This window comes from Mauremys reevesii, linkage group 1, assembly GCF_016161935.1.
Source record: "Mauremys reevesii isolate NIE-2019 linkage group 1, ASM1616193v1, whole genome shotgun sequence".
NCBI lineage: Eukaryota > Metazoa > Chordata > Testudines > Geoemydidae > Mauremys > Mauremys reevesii.
Genome location: NC_052623.1, coordinates 11,316,975 through 11,334,106, shown reverse-complemented (window position 1 = coordinate 11,334,106; position 17,132 = coordinate 11,316,975). Strand labels below are relative to the sequence as shown.

The 17,132-nt window shown below is 48.4% G+C and overlaps 1 protein-coding gene across 1 annotated transcript; it reads right to left on the bottom strand.

Annotated features, from left to right (window-relative positions):
- Window positions 1-9,652: 9,652 nt before the first annotated feature.
- On the bottom strand, window positions 9,653-10,615 carry LOC120401101 (olfactory receptor 52K2-like). Its single transcript, XM_039530780.1, has one exon. It carries the CDS (start codon window positions 10,613-10,615, stop codon window positions 9,653-9,655), a length of 963 nt encoding a protein of 320 aa, XP_039386714.1.
- Between the last annotated feature and the right edge of the window lie 6,517 nt (window positions 10,616-17,132).

Below are 17,132 nucleotides of genomic sequence, written 5' to 3'. Positions count from 1 at the left end.
CCCATAATTTTGTTGTATCGTTGGGATTGTGTTTTCCAGTGTGTATTACTTTGCATTTATCAACATTGAACTTCATCTGCCATTTTGCTGCCCGGTCACCCAGTGTTGAGAGATCCTATTGTAGCGATTTGTAGTCTGCCTGGGTCTTAACTATCTTGAGCAGTTTTGTATCAACTGCAAATTTTGCCACCTCACACACTGATCCATTTACAATCACAATCCTCTGGTTCTGAGGTATCAGTAACTCTAAAATAGGTAACAGCGCCTTCACACAGAGCCCCCTCTCCTCTCTTGCTTCCTAAACAGGTTGCAACCAGTGTTTTTAACATTCCCATCATGCAAATTGTCCCACCGGGTTTCAGTAAAGCCAATTATATCACACATCTTCTCATCGGTAAGAATTCCCAATTCCTTTCCCTTATTACCAAGACTCCTAGCACTGGTGTATAAGCAACGAGAACATTTCCATCCATCACCCATCTCAGGCTGTTGTAATGAATCCCACCATTGCTACATCTCTGCACTTTCCACATAAAATAGATGGTTAATAGCCAAATCCTCAAGGGATTTAGAAGCTCTGATTCTTCTTTCTTTCTTTCTTTCTTTCTTTCTGGGGTTCAGAAACTCTGTTTGGGGCAGGTTTATCATTATGGTTTCTAGCAGCAATGTTCTGGTCCATTTCATTTTAAAAACAGGAATCATGCTTTAGTCTTCAGTGCTATTGCCTCACCATTCTGCATGCCACATCTTATCTCGGGAACTTATTTATAATCACTTATCAGCTGTAAATTCAGGGATTTCCCCCAGGGCAGGAGGCGTTTTCCCTACACACTGGGAGAAAAGCCAGTCAACATTTTTTGGTTAAAATATATTTCCAATGAAAAATAACTTTTCAAGCAAAATGAAACTTTTGCAGAACATTTTCATTTTGCTCCAGATTTTCTGGTTTGTGGCTGAAAAAAACAACAACTTCGACACAGCAACCTGAACATTCAATTTTCCATAAAAAAATTTTTTTTTGGTAAAAATGTTTGATTCTTATTTTTAAATAGTTTTTTTTTAACTGAAAACAAAAATTGTAACTGAAAACAGATTTCGAAAAGGGAGTATTTCCTGGTTTTGGGTTTGATTTTTCATTGAAAAAATGGAAACACTTTCACTGTAAATTTTGGGGGGAAAATGAATTAAAAAAAAAAATGTCCACCAAAGAGTAATTGCTTTTATTTTTTTTGGCCTAGCTCTAATAGTGAGATCACACACACTGCAAATGCTGAAGCAACCTCAGTCTGCAAATCCTGGGAGAAACACAGCCGTTGAATTTAGCTCTCTCTCAGTTACCTGGAAACAGAGCACAATCCAATGAACCTCGCCCTGCCTGCTCCCGTTCCATTCAAATAATCCCACAGTCACCTACCTCCTTGCGGGTCTTGTGGCTGTTCCTCCTTATCTCTTTGGGGGTGCTCTGCCTGTGTGCAGGGGTGACTCTGAAATGTCAGGACAAACATTGCAGGAGTCTTTATATTTCACCCCAGTTAAATCTTCTGGGATCTCTCCACCAGATGGGAGTCTCTGGTGACTATGGCCTCTCCAACCGTGCTAGTCTAAGGCAGTGAAGGATAAATGGCATTGACCCTAAATGGGTTCTCACTGTCCTGCTTTGCTTTGCTAGCCCCAGGGTCTGGAAAGTGCTAGGATGGGGTGGTGCAAACAATTGTGGTGTTGGTTGCAACTCTGTGTGTAATATTTCCCCAGAAAAAAACCCTCTTCTGAATGTCTGTCAGGTGGGAGCCACACACTAGAGCAGGACCTAAGGGAGTTCCCCATCCAGCAGCTGGATATGAAAGGATGTCCTGCATGTGACCATCAAAGGACTTCAACCTTGAGTCTCCTGGCAATGGTTTATTGGCTAAGCTTCCTCCTCTGAGCCCTGGCTTGCATCACATCACCCTCCTAAGCTTTCTTCACAACCAACAAAACTGGAAGGGCTGAGAGTCTCTCCTGAGATATTGTCCTTTTGGGCTACTCTGGCAACACAAAGGAGACAAAAAACCAGCAGGTTAAAATGTGGGGATTCCTCAGGAGTGGGGGAATCCCTGAGTTTCATGAAGCCAGTGTAGCCAGCTCCTACTCCTGGCCCCTTTCCCAGTGCTTGGTATGGGGGTGTACTGGGGACTTGACAGGAGGAAAGGAGCATGGTGAGAATGTCACTGTGCTCCAGCAATCCCCAGCAAGGGTCCTGGGCCTTTGGGGCCATATTCCGCTGGTGGTGGTTAGGGCAGCACCGAGGCTGCTCTGATCTGTACCGGCCATAGGACTGAGCAGATATCAATGGCTCCCTTGCACTACTCAGTGTCTTACACCATGCTCAGCATCATAGTATCTGAGCGCTTTCCTGTACGTTATGCATTACGGTAACGGCTGTCACACATTTGTTCTCGTCCCCTCCCCAGGAGGAGAAGTGAGTGCAGGAGGGTGTTTTATAGTGGTCATAGTTTCATGTTTATGTTGGAGGAGGCCTGTCAAAGAAATGCACTGTGCACTTGGAGCGGAGTGGGGAGAAGTTTGGGATGGTCCTTAGGTCTGGGGAGTCTGTTTCCCAGTCTCCGGCTGGCCCACAAGAACACTCTGTCTCCCTCAGTGCTGCGCTTTACCCTTAATGCCGCGCGTTCCATTGGGCCAGGGGAGGTGAGTTGTTGACCACGGTCTTCAGCCCAGGCTTTGAGGTGATATGCTGGGCTCAGACCGTTGAACAAGGGCCAAGACCTTGAATTTGATGTCCCGTCACTGTGCTCGGTGCATATCGGGGGCAGTTCAGACTTGAAGCCAATATCTGTAGCTTGAAAAGTAGCTCTGGAAGGGAGTAACTGCTCTCCCCGGGCGGTGCTGGAATCCCTCACTGCAGCTCACTTCGAGCCCCACTCAAAGAGATCATGATTAGCCTCTTTTACAAATGGGGAAACTGAGCCCCACTCAAAGAGATCATGTCCTCAAAAAAAAAAAAAGCATCCGAAAAACTCACCAAAAATTGGGAACATTTAAAAAAAAAACTAATTTCTGCATCAGCCCGTGTGCTATTTGTTTGTTTGCTTTTTATGTTTCCTTCAGCTTGGTCCATGAATATAGTCTTATGAGTTTCACTTTTACTTCTAGTCTGCTTTAATCCCTGGATCCTCTGAACTCACCACAAACTCAGTGTTTGCGCACAGACACACACACACACACGCGCGCGCACACACACACAAACACACACCAGGAAACATTTTTTTTGCATTAAAGTACACACGCAAAGCGAGTTAACATGCACAAAGCCACCTTGTGGTTCTCCTTCAAAGGCTTCCTTAAAACTCGTCTTTGCTGTGATGCTGCCAGGAAACTTTACAATGGGTAGGCAGCTGGGTGTACATGCCAACCTTCATTATTTCCTTGCGCTCTCCCTGGCCCTCTCCGTGGGGCGTATCCACCTGTTGTCTCTGGTCTTATACTTAGGTGGGAAGCTGCTCAGGGCACAGACTGTCTGTTTATTATGGCTTGTTGTACGGTATCTAACACAGTCGATCCCTGCTCTGTGACTGGGGCCTCTGGGTGCTAATGCAGTACAAATAATAAGTAATAAATAATTTTGCCATGAAGGTTTGTAAAACTTTGCAGAAAATCTAAATGTTGTGTATCCTCCTATTCCCTATATCCCGTCTATCTGTCTGTCTATCCCTACACCCCCCAATCTATCTATCCCCATCCACCCCATCCATCTATCTATCTATCTATCCCCATACACCATATCTATCTATCTATCTATCTATCTATCTATCTATCTCCATACACCATATCTATCTATCTATCTATCTATCTATCTATCTATCTATCTCCATACACCGTATCTATCTATCTATCTATCTATCTATCTATCTTCATACACTGTATCTATCTATCTATCTAGCCTTCAGTAAAGTCTTATTGAAATGCCTGACATTCTCCTTTTAAGAGATTTCCCATTGCTGAGCTGGGATTAAAACTCAAGACTTCTTAACTCCTCACCTGGTGCTCCACTACACACCTCCCCGCAGTTTGTCTGTCCCTTTCCCTTCAGCATGACAGTCCATTGTGTCCTTTAGTTCCGAGCTCCACAGGTGTCTCTCTCTTGTTTTTCAGGGTTACAGTGACAGAGATTCCCCAGTGTTTCTGTTCAAACCCAACCGCATCTCTGTTCCTGGGGTGTGAGTGCACTCGGAGCTGACCAGTGATTGCAGAGGGACCTCCATGACCAGGGCTGCTCAGAGGATTTCAGGGGCCTGGGGTCTTCGGAGGGGGGGGGGCCCGCTTCGGCGATAATTCGGTGGCAGGGGGCCCTTCCGTTCCGGGACCCGCTGCCAAAGTACCCGGGAGACCCACGGCAGGGCCCCCCCACCGCCGAATTATCGCCGAAGTGGGACCCGCCGCTGAAGTGCAGCCAGGTCTTCGGCAGTAATTCGGCGGTGAGGGGCCCCTGTCGCAGGTCTCCGGGGCACTTTGGCGGCGGGACCCAGAACGGAAGGGGCCCTGCCACCGAATTACCGCCGAAGACTTGGCGGCAGGTCCCGCTTTGGTGGTAATTCGCTGGCGGGGGGTCCCCCACCCGCCGGCGAAGACCACGAGTGGAGGAAGCTCCAGGGGCCCGGGGCCCACAAGAGTTTTCTGGGTCCCCTGGAGCGAGTGAAGGATTCCGCTCCAGGGGCCCCAAAAAACTCTTGTGGGGGCCCCTGCGGGGCCGGGGCCTGGGGCAAATTGCCCCTTCCCCCCCCCCCCCCGGGCGGCCCTGGAAAAAAATCATGGACAATGTCTGCTTTCCTTCAAAATTTGTTGTGTTTTTTTTTAGTTGAAAAGCTGAAATTAGTCTGCCAAAACCTGAACATGGTTTGGGGTTTCAGAAGTGTGTGGCCAAATATTTGCTGCTTGCTGTGTTTGATTGTTTAAAGAAACAATAAAAAAATTCTGCTTAAAAAAAAGTCCAAAACTTTTCAACCACCTCAGCTTGTGACCAAACGCCTGAGCCTATCCAGTCAGAGATTTTTCCAGGTTTCTGATACTCTCCTGGCTTTCTTGACTCATATCTGTCTCCATAACTTTGGGTTCATTTAGGTTAGAACATAAGAATGGCCATACTGGGTCAAACCAAAGGCCATCCTGCCCAGTATCCTGTCTACTGACAATGGCCAATGCCAAGTGCCCCAGAGGGAATGAACCTAACAGGTAATGATCAAGTGATCTCGCTCCTGCCATCCATCTCCACCCTCTGACAAACAGAGGCTAGAGACACCATTCCTTACCCATCCTGGCTAATAGCCATTAATGGACTTAACCTCCATGCATTTATCTGTTTCCTAGAGACTGGCTCCTTGGGGTCCCTCACAAACTGGAGATGGTTACTGTGGGTTTGTCTTTAGTACAGCTTATGTACATACTCCACAAACTGAGCATTTGAGCTTGTTCCAGAATCTGGGATGAGCCTATGTTGTGAAAACTGAAATGCTCAAAATAGCACATGCCTGTGAATGGACACAGGGTACTAAGATTAAATTACCCCAGGGGTTCTCAAACTGGGGGTCAGGACCCCTCAGGGGGTCACGAGGTTATTACTGGGGGTTGCGAGCTGTCAGCCTCCACCTCAAACCCTGCTTTGGCTCCAGCATTTATAATAGTGTTAAATATATAAAAAGTGTTTTTAATTCATAAGGGGGGGGTCATACTCAGAGGTTTGCTATGTGAAAGGGTCACCAGTACAAAATTTTGAGAACCACTGAATTAATCCCTCTGAAGCCTCAGGGAATGCGGGCGGGGGGGGGGGGGTAGGGGGGGTGTCCCTTGGTAGGGTTGGGAAGGAGGTAGGTGGGGTAGGATATTGCTCTTCTCATGTGATCCCTCCCCGCAGTGGCTAATTTTAAATGAAGATCCCCTCCCCTGACATGAATCTCCCTATGGCACTGAAATTAAATATAGACTATAATTTGGCATTTGAGAAGTGAAAGGGATGGGAGCCCTAATGGAAAAACTCACAGCTTGGCTCTTCTGCAAGCCTCAAACTGCTGAATGAGCTTTAGGGTAGGGCAGGCTGTGCCTCCCAAACAGCCGGGCTCTGCCCCCATCCGACCCCCACCCACTTCCTGCCCCCCGACTGCCCGCCCCCCTCAGAATCCCTGACCCATCCTGCTCCTTGTCCCTTCACTGTCCTCCAGAGACCCCACCCCCAACCACCACCCCGGGACCCCACCCTGTCCCCTGACTGCCCCGACCCCTATCCACTCCCACCGCTGAGTCCTGACAGACCCCCAGAATGCCCACAATCCAACCTCCGCGTTCCCTGTCCCCTGTTTGCCCCCCCAACCTCTACCCCCTCCCTGTCCCCTGACTGTCCCTGGGACTCCCTGCCCCTTATCCAGCCCCCCGAGCCCCAGCCCCTTACCCCTGGCCCCTTACCTCTGGCTGCCCCCTCACCTGGAGCCTCAGCCCATCCAGCAGCGTCCCTGGACAGCTGCAGCGTGCTCCAGAGGGGCCTCAGCTCCTCCCTGCTCACAGCCGTGTGGTAAGGGGGTGGGGCTGCGAGCTCTAGGCCGAGCGAAGGGAGCTCAGGCCCCGCTGGAGACCGCAGCCCTGCCCCCTTACCACGCGGCTCTGAGCAGGGAGGAGCTCAGGCCCCGCCGAAGCCATGCTGCAGCTTTCCAGGGACCGTCCTGGATGCGCTGAGGGCTCCGGGAGAGGGGCAGTGGCGGGGTCGGGCCAGGGCCGGGGAGGGAGCCTCAGTCATTCTCATGGGGGCCCCTGTGGAGTCCAGGGCCTGGGGCAAATTGCCCCACTTGCCCCCACCTCTGGGCAACCCTCATTTTAGCCCATGAAAGCTTATGCCCAAATAAATTTGTTAGTCTCAAAGGTGCCACAAGGACTTGTTTTTGCTGATGCAGACTAACATGGCTACAATTCTGAAACCTGAGTTCACCTCTGTGGTTGGTATTGCTGAGACTGACACCGGAGCACTGTGTGCGGTTCTGGCAGCCACATTTTAAAAAGAACATTGAAAAATTGGAGACGGTTCAGAAAAAAGCCACACAAATGAGTTGGGCACTGGGAAGCCTGCCTTGCAGTGAGAGACTTATGGAATTAAGCTCAAAAACTTGTCTCTTCCGCCAACAGAAGTTGGTCCAAGAAAGGTATTCCCTTCCCCACCGTGTCTCTCTCCGAAGGAATTCAGTCTGTTTAGCTTATGCAAGAGAAGGTTAAGAGGTGCCATGATGGTCTATAAGCACCAATGGGGGACGAAGTTTTCAAGTAGTAGAAGGGCTGTTTAATCTAGCAGACAAGATCCAGCGGCAGAAGCTGAAGCTAGATAAATTCTGACTGGAAATCAGGCCCACGTTTCTATCAGAGGGTAACTCACCATTGGAACACATCAGTGGAATTTTAAAATGAAGATTGGATGCCTTCCTAAAATGTAAGCTCCATTTTAAAATTCCCTGACTGGTGCTATGCAGGAATTCAGATTAGATGCAAGTACCTAGAATTTGTGGTGGCCCTCTGCACAGAGGTGAGCGTCACCCTACGGGAGCAGAGGTGGTGTCATACACACTGAGAACAGAGCAATGAATAAAAAGGTCTGTTTTCCCCTACTCGCTTCTCAGAGCACAACTCATGTTAACGATGAAAACGAGACGAGTTCTTCAGGATACAGGCTTATGTTCAAAGAGAGCTGTGAATCTCACCACATGTGGGTCAGTGGCAAAAGCTTTGCTTTCAAGGCACAGCAGATTAGTATATTTTTATTATGTATAATCTGTATTACCTTAGCGTCAGGGACCAGGGCACCACTGTGGTAGGCTCTATACAAACGCAGTGGCCACTGTGGGAAGAGTGCAGTCACACCTTATACCACACCTGGTCTAGGCTTGTTCTGCATGGAGGGAACATACCTGGGCAGCTTCACCATCCATCCAGGTCCCCATTGGCTGGTTCTGCTAAGGATGCTCATCCAAGATGGGGCTTGTCTAGTGGACTTTCAGCCTTGCACTGTCTTCTCCCTGTGCTCTGGGGTAATGGTATGCGGCAGGGACGATAGAGATTGGTCGAGGGGTTGCCCTCGCCCTGCCATGTCTGTCTGTCCCAGTTATAGCTGTGTTTGGACTTATCTTGGCAGCCTGTCCTTGGGGATTCTTGTTTTCCTGGTTTGCCAAATGTCTAGCGTGTAAGAGCGACGCATTTTGTTTGCATTCATCATTTGTCTTTCCAATATGTGGCACATGCTCCGAGACCGGTGATCAAGTCTGATTTGTACTGGGGGGAAACAGAAACCAGATTTAGGGTTAAATTTTCAACAGCGCCTGCGCGGCTTAGGAGTCCAAGTGCCATTGACTTTTAGTGAGACTTAGGCTCCTACGGGACAGATTTTTAAAGGATTTAGGCATCTCACAATGCAGGTAGGTCCCTAGTGGGATTTTCAGAAGCACCCAGGGGCTTATTAGCATGTTTAGGCACCTAAATATCATTAAAAATATGGTTCAATGTCCCTCAATCACTTTTGTAAATTTTACCCATCAGTCCGAACAGGACTTGGTCACTTGTGTCACATCTCCACAGCCAACGGCAGCGACCCTCTGAGTTCGGGTTGACACACGTCGTCCGTGTTATGAACAGCTGTGTGGACAGTGGTTTTAAGGTGTGGCTCAGGCTGGAGCTCAGATACTGGAGTAAAGCTCCCCTCGCTAGGCTTCAAAGCCCTCGTGCCAGCTCTCTAGGCAGCTATTTTTAGGATGGAACGCGAGCCCCCCGAGCCACATCCTGTAGCCCTGGGCTGGCAGGCTCCCTGCTGCAGGCTGTAGAGATGTACCCTTAAGTGGTACTTTAGAAAATGCTCCCCTGCAATGCACAAGAGGCCAAATCCTGACACGTCAAAATGGTCACAAGTCTTAGATTTTTCAAATAACGTCGAAAAAAATCCAAATTTTTGAAACCAGTAAAAAATTTGACAGCGAAATCATGGTATTTTTCAACCAGCCAGAGAGCCGGCTGAAATGTCAAAAGAACAGTTTCAAAAGAACCTCATCAAACTTTCAAAAAATGGTGTTGATATTTAAACCCCCCCATCAACATTTAAAAAAAAATGGCACTGACATAATTTCCAGAAATGTCATTGGCATTTTAAAACAACGCATTGGAAGAGCAAATCCTGGGAGAAAACGGTCCAATCAAATGTTAAAAAACGTTTCCAAAAACGTGTACTGATTTTTCAGAGAGCTCTGCTGAGAAGCCAGATGGTGATAGCAATAGCTCAGTACCCCTCAGGATTAGTCCCATTGGCTTCACTGGGAGTCGGGGCTGCTCAGCACCTCTTGAGATCTGGCCTCGTACTGTAGCAGGTGGGATACTGGTAGGCAAGCCATTCATTCGGTTTTAATCCAGACAGACCTGGTTTGTATGGTTTGTCCCCTATCCGGTGCTGATATAAAACCAGCCATGGTTAATCTCTGGTACCATGCACGGAGGATGGTGTTTTGCAGAGTGTGTTGCTCCGCCCCCGCCGGTGTGAGCTCACATGCACTGTGCATGCAATGTCATGCTGGTGAGGGTGGGGACACGCAGGAGAGGGTGGGGACAATGGAGGGGAGGTCCTGGGGCTGCGTCAGTGGCCACCCTAGATATTGGGTTCTGCTAAGCTCTTTCGTTGGCCAAAAAGCTTAAAGACCCGTTTCCGGATCTGCTTGGACTTAATGCCGTAGATGACTGGGTTTAGCATGGGGGGAACGACGAGGTACAAGTCAGCCACCAAGACCTGGGTGTGACGAGCAAGGCCGAGCTTAAAAATATGCAGGTACATAGAAAGGAGCCCTCCCAGGTAGAAGAGCAGGATGACGCAGACATGGGAGCCGCAGGTGCTGAAGGCCTTGAGACGCGCCTCCTGAGACGAGAGCCGTAGGACGGAGCGGAGGATCATGCCGTAAGAGAAGGCAATGAAGACGAAGTCTGTACCCACTAGGGTTGTGGCCACTACGATGCTGTACAGGTCGGTGACTGCCGAGTCTGCACAGGCCAGCTCCATCACAGCTAAGTACTCGCAATAGGAGTGAGGGATGATATTTATTTTACAGTAGGGCAGACTGGTTAGAAGGCAGGTTAAGGGCGTCACGACCCCCACCCCTCTAGCAAGGGACAGCAGCCCAATCTGGGCAATCTTTGGGCTGGTTACGATAGTGTTGTATCTCAAGGGGTTGCAGATAGCCACGTATCGGTCTAAAGACATGGCCAAGAGCACCCCTGACTCCACTACAGTGAAGGTGTGGATGAAGAACATCTGGAGGAAGCAGGCCTCGAAGCTGATGTCTCTAGAATCCAGCCAGAAGATGCTCAGCATTTTGGGGACAACGGCAGTTGAGAAGACCAGATCAATGACAGCCAGCATGGATAAGAAATAGTACATGGGCTCATGGAGGGTCTGCTCCTGCTTTACAACGAAGAGGACAGTACCATTTCCTAGCAGAGCAATCACATACATGAGGCAGAATGGGATGGAGATCCAGACGTGCTCGGATTCCAGGCCGGGGATGCCGATCAGCAGGAAGGTAGAGGGGTTCGGGCAGGTCTGATTGAAGGTTGACATGACCTATAGCAGAGGCAGATCAATCGATTTGCAGAAGCTCTTTCCCTGCAATACAATAATTGAAGGGCTGGGATTTTTTCAGGATGCTGGACATTTTTCAAAGCCAGCACGAGCTCATTCGGTTTATTCAGGCCCTGCCCTGGGCTCTGCCACTGACATGCTGGGTGACCTTGGGCCAGTCGCTTCCCTGCTCTGTGCCTCAGTCACCCCCGCCCCTCGTTTGGCTGTCTTATCTATTTCCTTTCTAATCTCTTCAGGGCAAGGACTCTCTAGCACGCACATGTGTATGTACAGCTCCTAGCACGGTGAGGCCCTGATCTCACTTGGGGCCCACAGTTGCTATTATCCTTACCGATGGGGAGAGTAGGGCACAGAGATTTCCCTGTCCTTCCCTCTTTCCCCAGCCACCTTCCATGAACCAAGTGCAGTCAGGAGACCCATGAGCCGCTGCGAGGATCTCACCCCATACTTGGAGGTAAGAAGAAGCCGATGAGGATTGAAGACAGAAGATAATGTTTTGGAGACAGCAGACAGCCCTGGCTACTCCCTGATCAGTCTATGCCCCTGTATAGCTACTGCAGTGCGTTGCGCCAGGGGTGAATCTAGCCTGATATGTCCATGGCGAAATGAACCAGAGAGAATTGCAGCTGTTTGATCATTGCAAATTAAATTGAGATGGGGCGATCACATCTGCACGCAGTATTCAAGATGTGGGTGTACCATGGATTAATATGATATTTTCTACCTTTCCTAATGATTCCCAACATTCTGTTCACTTTTTTTGATTGCCGCTGCACACTGAGTGGATGTTTTCAGAGAACTATCCACAATGATTCCAAAATCTCTTTGAGTGGCAACAGCTAATGTAGACCCCATAATTTTGTTGTATAGCTGGGATTATGTTTTCCAATGTGCATTACTTTGCATTTATCAACATTCAATTTCATCTGCCATTTTGTTGCCCAGTCACCCAGTGTTGAGAGATCCTTATGTAGCTCTTCACAGTCTGCCTGGGTCTTAACTATCTTGAGTAGTTTTATATCATCTGCAAATGTTGCCACCTCACACACTGATCCATTTCCATTCCCAGCCCTCTGGTTCTGAGATATCAGTAACTCTAAAATAGGTAACAGCTCCTTCACACAGAGCCGCCCCCGCCTCTCTTACTTCCTAAACAAGTTGTAACCAGTGTTTTTAACATTCCCATCATGCAAATTGTCCCACCAGGTTTCAGTAAAGCCAATTATATCACACATCTTCTCATCTGTAAGAATTCCCCATTCCTTTCCCTTATTACCAAGATTCCTAGCACTGGTGTATAAGCAACAAGAACATTTCCATCCATCCACCCATCTCAGGCTGTTGTAATGAATCCCACCATCGCCACATCTCTGCACTTTCCACATAAAATAGATGGTTAATAGCCAAATCCTCAAGGGATTTAGAAGCTTTGATTCTTCTTTCTTTCTGGGGTTCAGAAACTCTGTTTGGGGCAGGTTTATCATTATGGTTTCTAGCAGCAATGTTCTGGTCCATTTCATTTTAAAAACAGGAATTTTGCTTTAGTCTTCAGTGCCATTGCCTCACCATTCTGCATGCCACATCTTATCTCGGGAACTTATTTATAATCACTTATTAGCTATAAATTCAGGGATTTCCCCCAGGGCAGGATGCATTTTCCCTACACACTGGGAGTAAAGTCAGTCAACATTTTTTGGTTAAAATATTTTTCCAATGAAAAGTGACTTTTCAAGGAAAATGAAACTTTTGCAGAACATTTTCATTTTGCTCCAGATTTTCTGGTTTTGTGGCTGAAAAAAACAACAACTCCGACACAGCAACCTGAACATTCAATTTTCCATAAAAAATATTTTTTTGGTAAAAATGTTTGATTCTTATTTTTAAATAGTTTTTTTTTTACTGAAAACAAAAATTGTAACTGAAAACAGATTTCCAAAAGGGAGTATTTCCTGGTTTTGGTTTTTCATTGAAACAATGGAAACACTTTCACTGTAAATTTTGGGGGGAAAATGAATTTTTTTTTAAAAAATGTTCACCAAACAGTAATTGTTTTTATTTTTTTTGGCCTAGCTCTAATTGTGAGATCACACACACTGCAAATGCTGAAGCAACCTCAGTCTGCAAAGCCTGGGAGAAACACAGCCGTTGAATTTAGCTCCCTCTCAGTTACCTGGAAACAGAGCACTATCCAATGAACCTCCCCCTACCTCCCCCCATTCCATTCTAATAACCCCACAGTCACCTACCTCCTTGTGGGTCTTGTGGCTGTCCCTCCTTATCTCTTTGAGGGTGCTCTGCCTGTGTGCAGGGGTGACTCTGAAATGTCAGGACAAACATTGCAGGAGTCTTTATATTTCACCCCAGTTAAATCTTCTGGGATCTCTCCACCAGATGGGAGTCTCTGGTGACTATGGCCTCTCCAACCGTGCTAGTCTAAGGCAGTGACGGATAAATGGCATTGACCCTAAATGGGTTCTCACTGTCCTGCTTTGCTTTGCTAGCCCCAGGGTCTGGAAAGTGCTAGGATGGGGTGGTGCAAACAATTGTGGTGTTGGTTGCAGCTTTCTGTGTAATATTTCCCAGGGAAAAAACCCTCTTCTGAATGTCTGTCATGTGGGAGCCAGACACTAGAGCAGGACCGAAGGGAGTTCCCTATCCAGCAGCTGGATATGAAAGGATGTCCTGCATGTGACCATCGAAGGACCTCAACCTTGGGTCTCCTGGCAATGGTTTATTGGCTAAGCTTCCTCCTCTGAGCCCTGGCTTGCATCACATCACCCTCCTAAGCTTTCTTCACAACCAACAAAACTGGAAGGGCTGAGAGTCTCTCCTGAGATATTGTCCATTTGGGCTATTCTGGCAACACAAAGGAGACAAAAAACCAGCAGGTTAAAATGTGGGGATTCCTCAGGAGTGGGGGAATCCCTGAGTTTCATGGAGCCAGTGTAGCCAGCTCCTACTCCTGGCCCCTTTCCCAGTGCTTGGTATGGGGGTGTACTGGGGACTTGACAGGAGGAAAGGAGCATGGTGAGAATGTCACTGTGCTCCAGCAATCCCCAGCAAGGGTCCTGGGCCTTTGGGGCCATATTCCGCTGGTGGTGGTTAGGGCAGCCCCGAGGCTGCTCTGATCTGTACCGGCCATAGGACTGAGCAGATATCAATGGCTCCCTGGCACTACTCAGTGCCTTACACCATGCTCAGCACCATAGTATCTGAGCGCTTTCCTGTACGTTATGCATTACGGTAACGGCTGTCACACATTTGTTCTCGTCCCCTCCCCAGGAGGAGAAGTGTGTGCAGGAGGGTGTTTTATAGTGGTCATAGTTTCATGTTTATGTTAGAGGAGGCCTGTCAAAGAAATGCACTGTGCACTTGGAGCGGAGTGGGGAGAAGTTTGGGATGGTCCTTAGGTCTGGGGAGTCTGTTTCCCAGTCTCCGGCTGGCCCACAAGAACACTCTGTCTCCCTCAGTGCTGCACTTTACCCTTAATGCCGCACGTTCCATTGGGCCAGGGGAGGTGAGTTGTTGACCATGGTCTTCAGCCCAGGCTTTGAGGTGATATGCTGGGCTCAGACCGTTGAACAAGGGCCAAGACCTCGAATTTGATGTCCCGTCACTGTGCTCAGTGCATATCGGGGGCAGTTCAGACTTGAGGTAGCTCTGGAAGGGAGTAACTGCTCTCCCCGGGTGGTGCTGGAATCCCTCACTGCAGCTCACTTCGAGCCCTGGCACGATTAGCCTCTTTTACAAATGGGGAAACTGAGCCCCACTCAAAGAGACTGTCACGCTAGAGATCATGTCCTAAAAAAAAAAAGCACCTGGGTTGGTGAAACTCACCAAAAATTGGGAACATTTAAAAAATCTAATTTCTGCATCAGCCCGTGTCCTATTTGTTTGTTTGCTTTTGATGTTTCCTTCACCTGGGTCCATGAATATAGACTTATGAGTTTCACTTTTATATCTAGTCTGCTTTAATTCCTGGATCCTCTGCACTCACCACAAACTCAGTGTTTGCACACGCACACACACCAGGAAACATTTATTTTGTTGCCTTAAAGTACATACGCAAAGCGAGTTAACATGCACAAAGCCACCTTGTGGTTCTCCTTCAAAGGCCTCCTTAAAACTCATCTTTGCCGTGATGCCGCCAGGAAACTTGACAATGGGTAGGCAGCTGGGTGTACATGCTGACCCGCATTGTTTCCTTGCGCTCTCCCCGGCCCTCTCCGTGGGGTGTATCCACTTGTTGTCTCTGGTCTTATAGCTAGATGGGAAGCTGCTCAAGGCACAGACTGTCTGTTTATTATGGCTTGTTGTACGGTATCTAACACAGTCGATCCCTGCTCTGTGACTGGGGCCCCTGGGTGCTAATGCAGCACAAATAATAAATAATAAATAATTTTGCCATGAAGGTTTGTAAAACTTTGCATAAAATCTAAATGTTGTGTTTCCATCTATCCCCATCCACCCCCACATCTATCTGTCTATCCCTATACCCCCCCCTAATCTATCTATCTATCTATCTGGCCTTCAGTACAGTCTTATCTAAACACCTGACATTCTCCTTTTAAGAGATTTCTCTGTGTCACAGAGAAAATCCATTGCCGACCTGGGATTAAAACTCAAGACTCCTTAACTCCTCACCTGGTGCTCCACTACACACCTCCCCGCAGTGTGTCTGGCCCTCTCCCTTCAGCATGACAGTCCATTGTTTCCTTTAGTTCCGAGCTCCACAGGTGTCTCTCTCTTGCTTTTCAGGGTTACACAGAAGTAACTAAGGGTGAGGGGGGCGCTGTGAGCAAAGGTTGAAAGAGCTCAATCTGTACAGTGTGGCTAAGCGACAGCTCAAGGGCATGTGGCTGAAAGGTGCAATCCCCCAGGCGGCAGGGGAATGATTTAGGAGGACAGCATGGCGGCCGGCAATGCTTCCTTCTGCACAGGTTCCACGGTTTATCTTCCAGCCGTCACAACGTCTGCATCTGATGGCCAAAGTCCATGCGGCGTCTCTCGTGGGGTGCCAAGACCCTCAGGACTTTGGGGGCAGGGACTGTTTTTCTTCTCAAGGGTGTGTAGAGCATTGTCACAGGGCAGCTGGTCCTTGAAGGGGAAACGGGGCCTTCGGCTACCTCTACAGGGTCAGCTCACCTCCCGAGATGGGCCGATGATTTCGGTCATGTGACTAACAAAGCCAGGCCAGGCCTAAGGATAGAAGGGAGATGTCTGACGGAGAGCGAGGGGTTGACTCCAGCTCTGTAGGGCTGAGAGCGCTGGGCAGGGCAGAAGCCTGGGGAGCTGCAGCTGGAAGCTGCTGCATGTGCGTGCTGCGGAGGATAAAGGATAGTTCGAGCTGAACCCAGCTCCAGGAAGGAGGACTGGGGGCTCCTAGCTCAAGGGGAGAGAAGCACTGACCCAGGGTTGGGACCTGGAGGATCCATGTATGGAGACTAAATAAATTGGATGCCCAGAGAGGGAGAGTTTTAGTTACCATTGGTATGTGATGTGCAGTTCTTAACGGGCCCTGAGCTGAAGGGGAAACTAAGGCAAGGCACTGAAAACCATCCTGGCCAGGAGGGGGTCCTCAGGAGGAGGCTGACCCTCTTACAGACACATAGCACAACCGGACCCTGATCGGGGCCTCTGGGGCCTACTGAAATGCAAATATTGTCACGTACCTTGCACGGAACCAGGACAATGTCAAGCATACGAGTTCAGTTGTTTCTGAATGATCCACCCCGCCTGTCACCAAAACAAATCTGAGACTGATATTTTGCTAATGGAAACCTTTATTAATATTTTGCTAATAGAAGCCCCTCAAAACTCAACCACGGTTGCACTCTTGTCATTCAAAATCTTCACAACACCCCTCCCGCAACATCTCGAGGCAGATGCCACTCCTGGAAAATTGCAGGCAAATGGTTCATGTTCCCTGAAGTTCTGGCACCATGAATACAGATGATCACAATGGACACTGTTCTGTGACCTTAACTAGAGCGGATTAAACAAGCTGCCAGATACACTGTAGGGAATGATTCTGCATTGCTCCGGATTCCAAATGTAATTTATATTATGAAGATAGTTATTATTCATTGTTTGTATTGCAGCAGAGAGGAGAGATCAGAGCCTGGTTACGTAGGGTACTGTAGAGACACATCTTATCCAAAGAATTTACAGTCTAAATAGCCGAGACAGACAAAGGGTGGAGAGGGGAAACCAAGGCACAGAAAGGGGTTGTGTGTGGAGTGATGTGCCCAAGTTCACACAGCAGATTAGTGTCAGAGCCAGGAAGAGAGCCTAGTCTTGACACCCAGTCTTGTGCTCTAACCATTAGATGAAACTGCCTCTTATTAGGAGCCAGATGCTGCTACGCTCACTCGCGTTGCGACGCTCCTTACGTCTCCAGTAGTGCCAGTGATTTCATGGTCACTACTCTGCGTGAGTGAGGTTGGCAGAATCTCCTCCTTGCTGAATAGACCCGGTGAACGACTGATCACACTCC

Coding starts and splice junctions, on each gene's coding strand:
- LOC120401101 (XM_039530780.1), bottom strand. CDS start 10,615: ATGTCAACCTTCAATCAGACCTGCCCGAACCCCTCTACCTTCCTGCTG.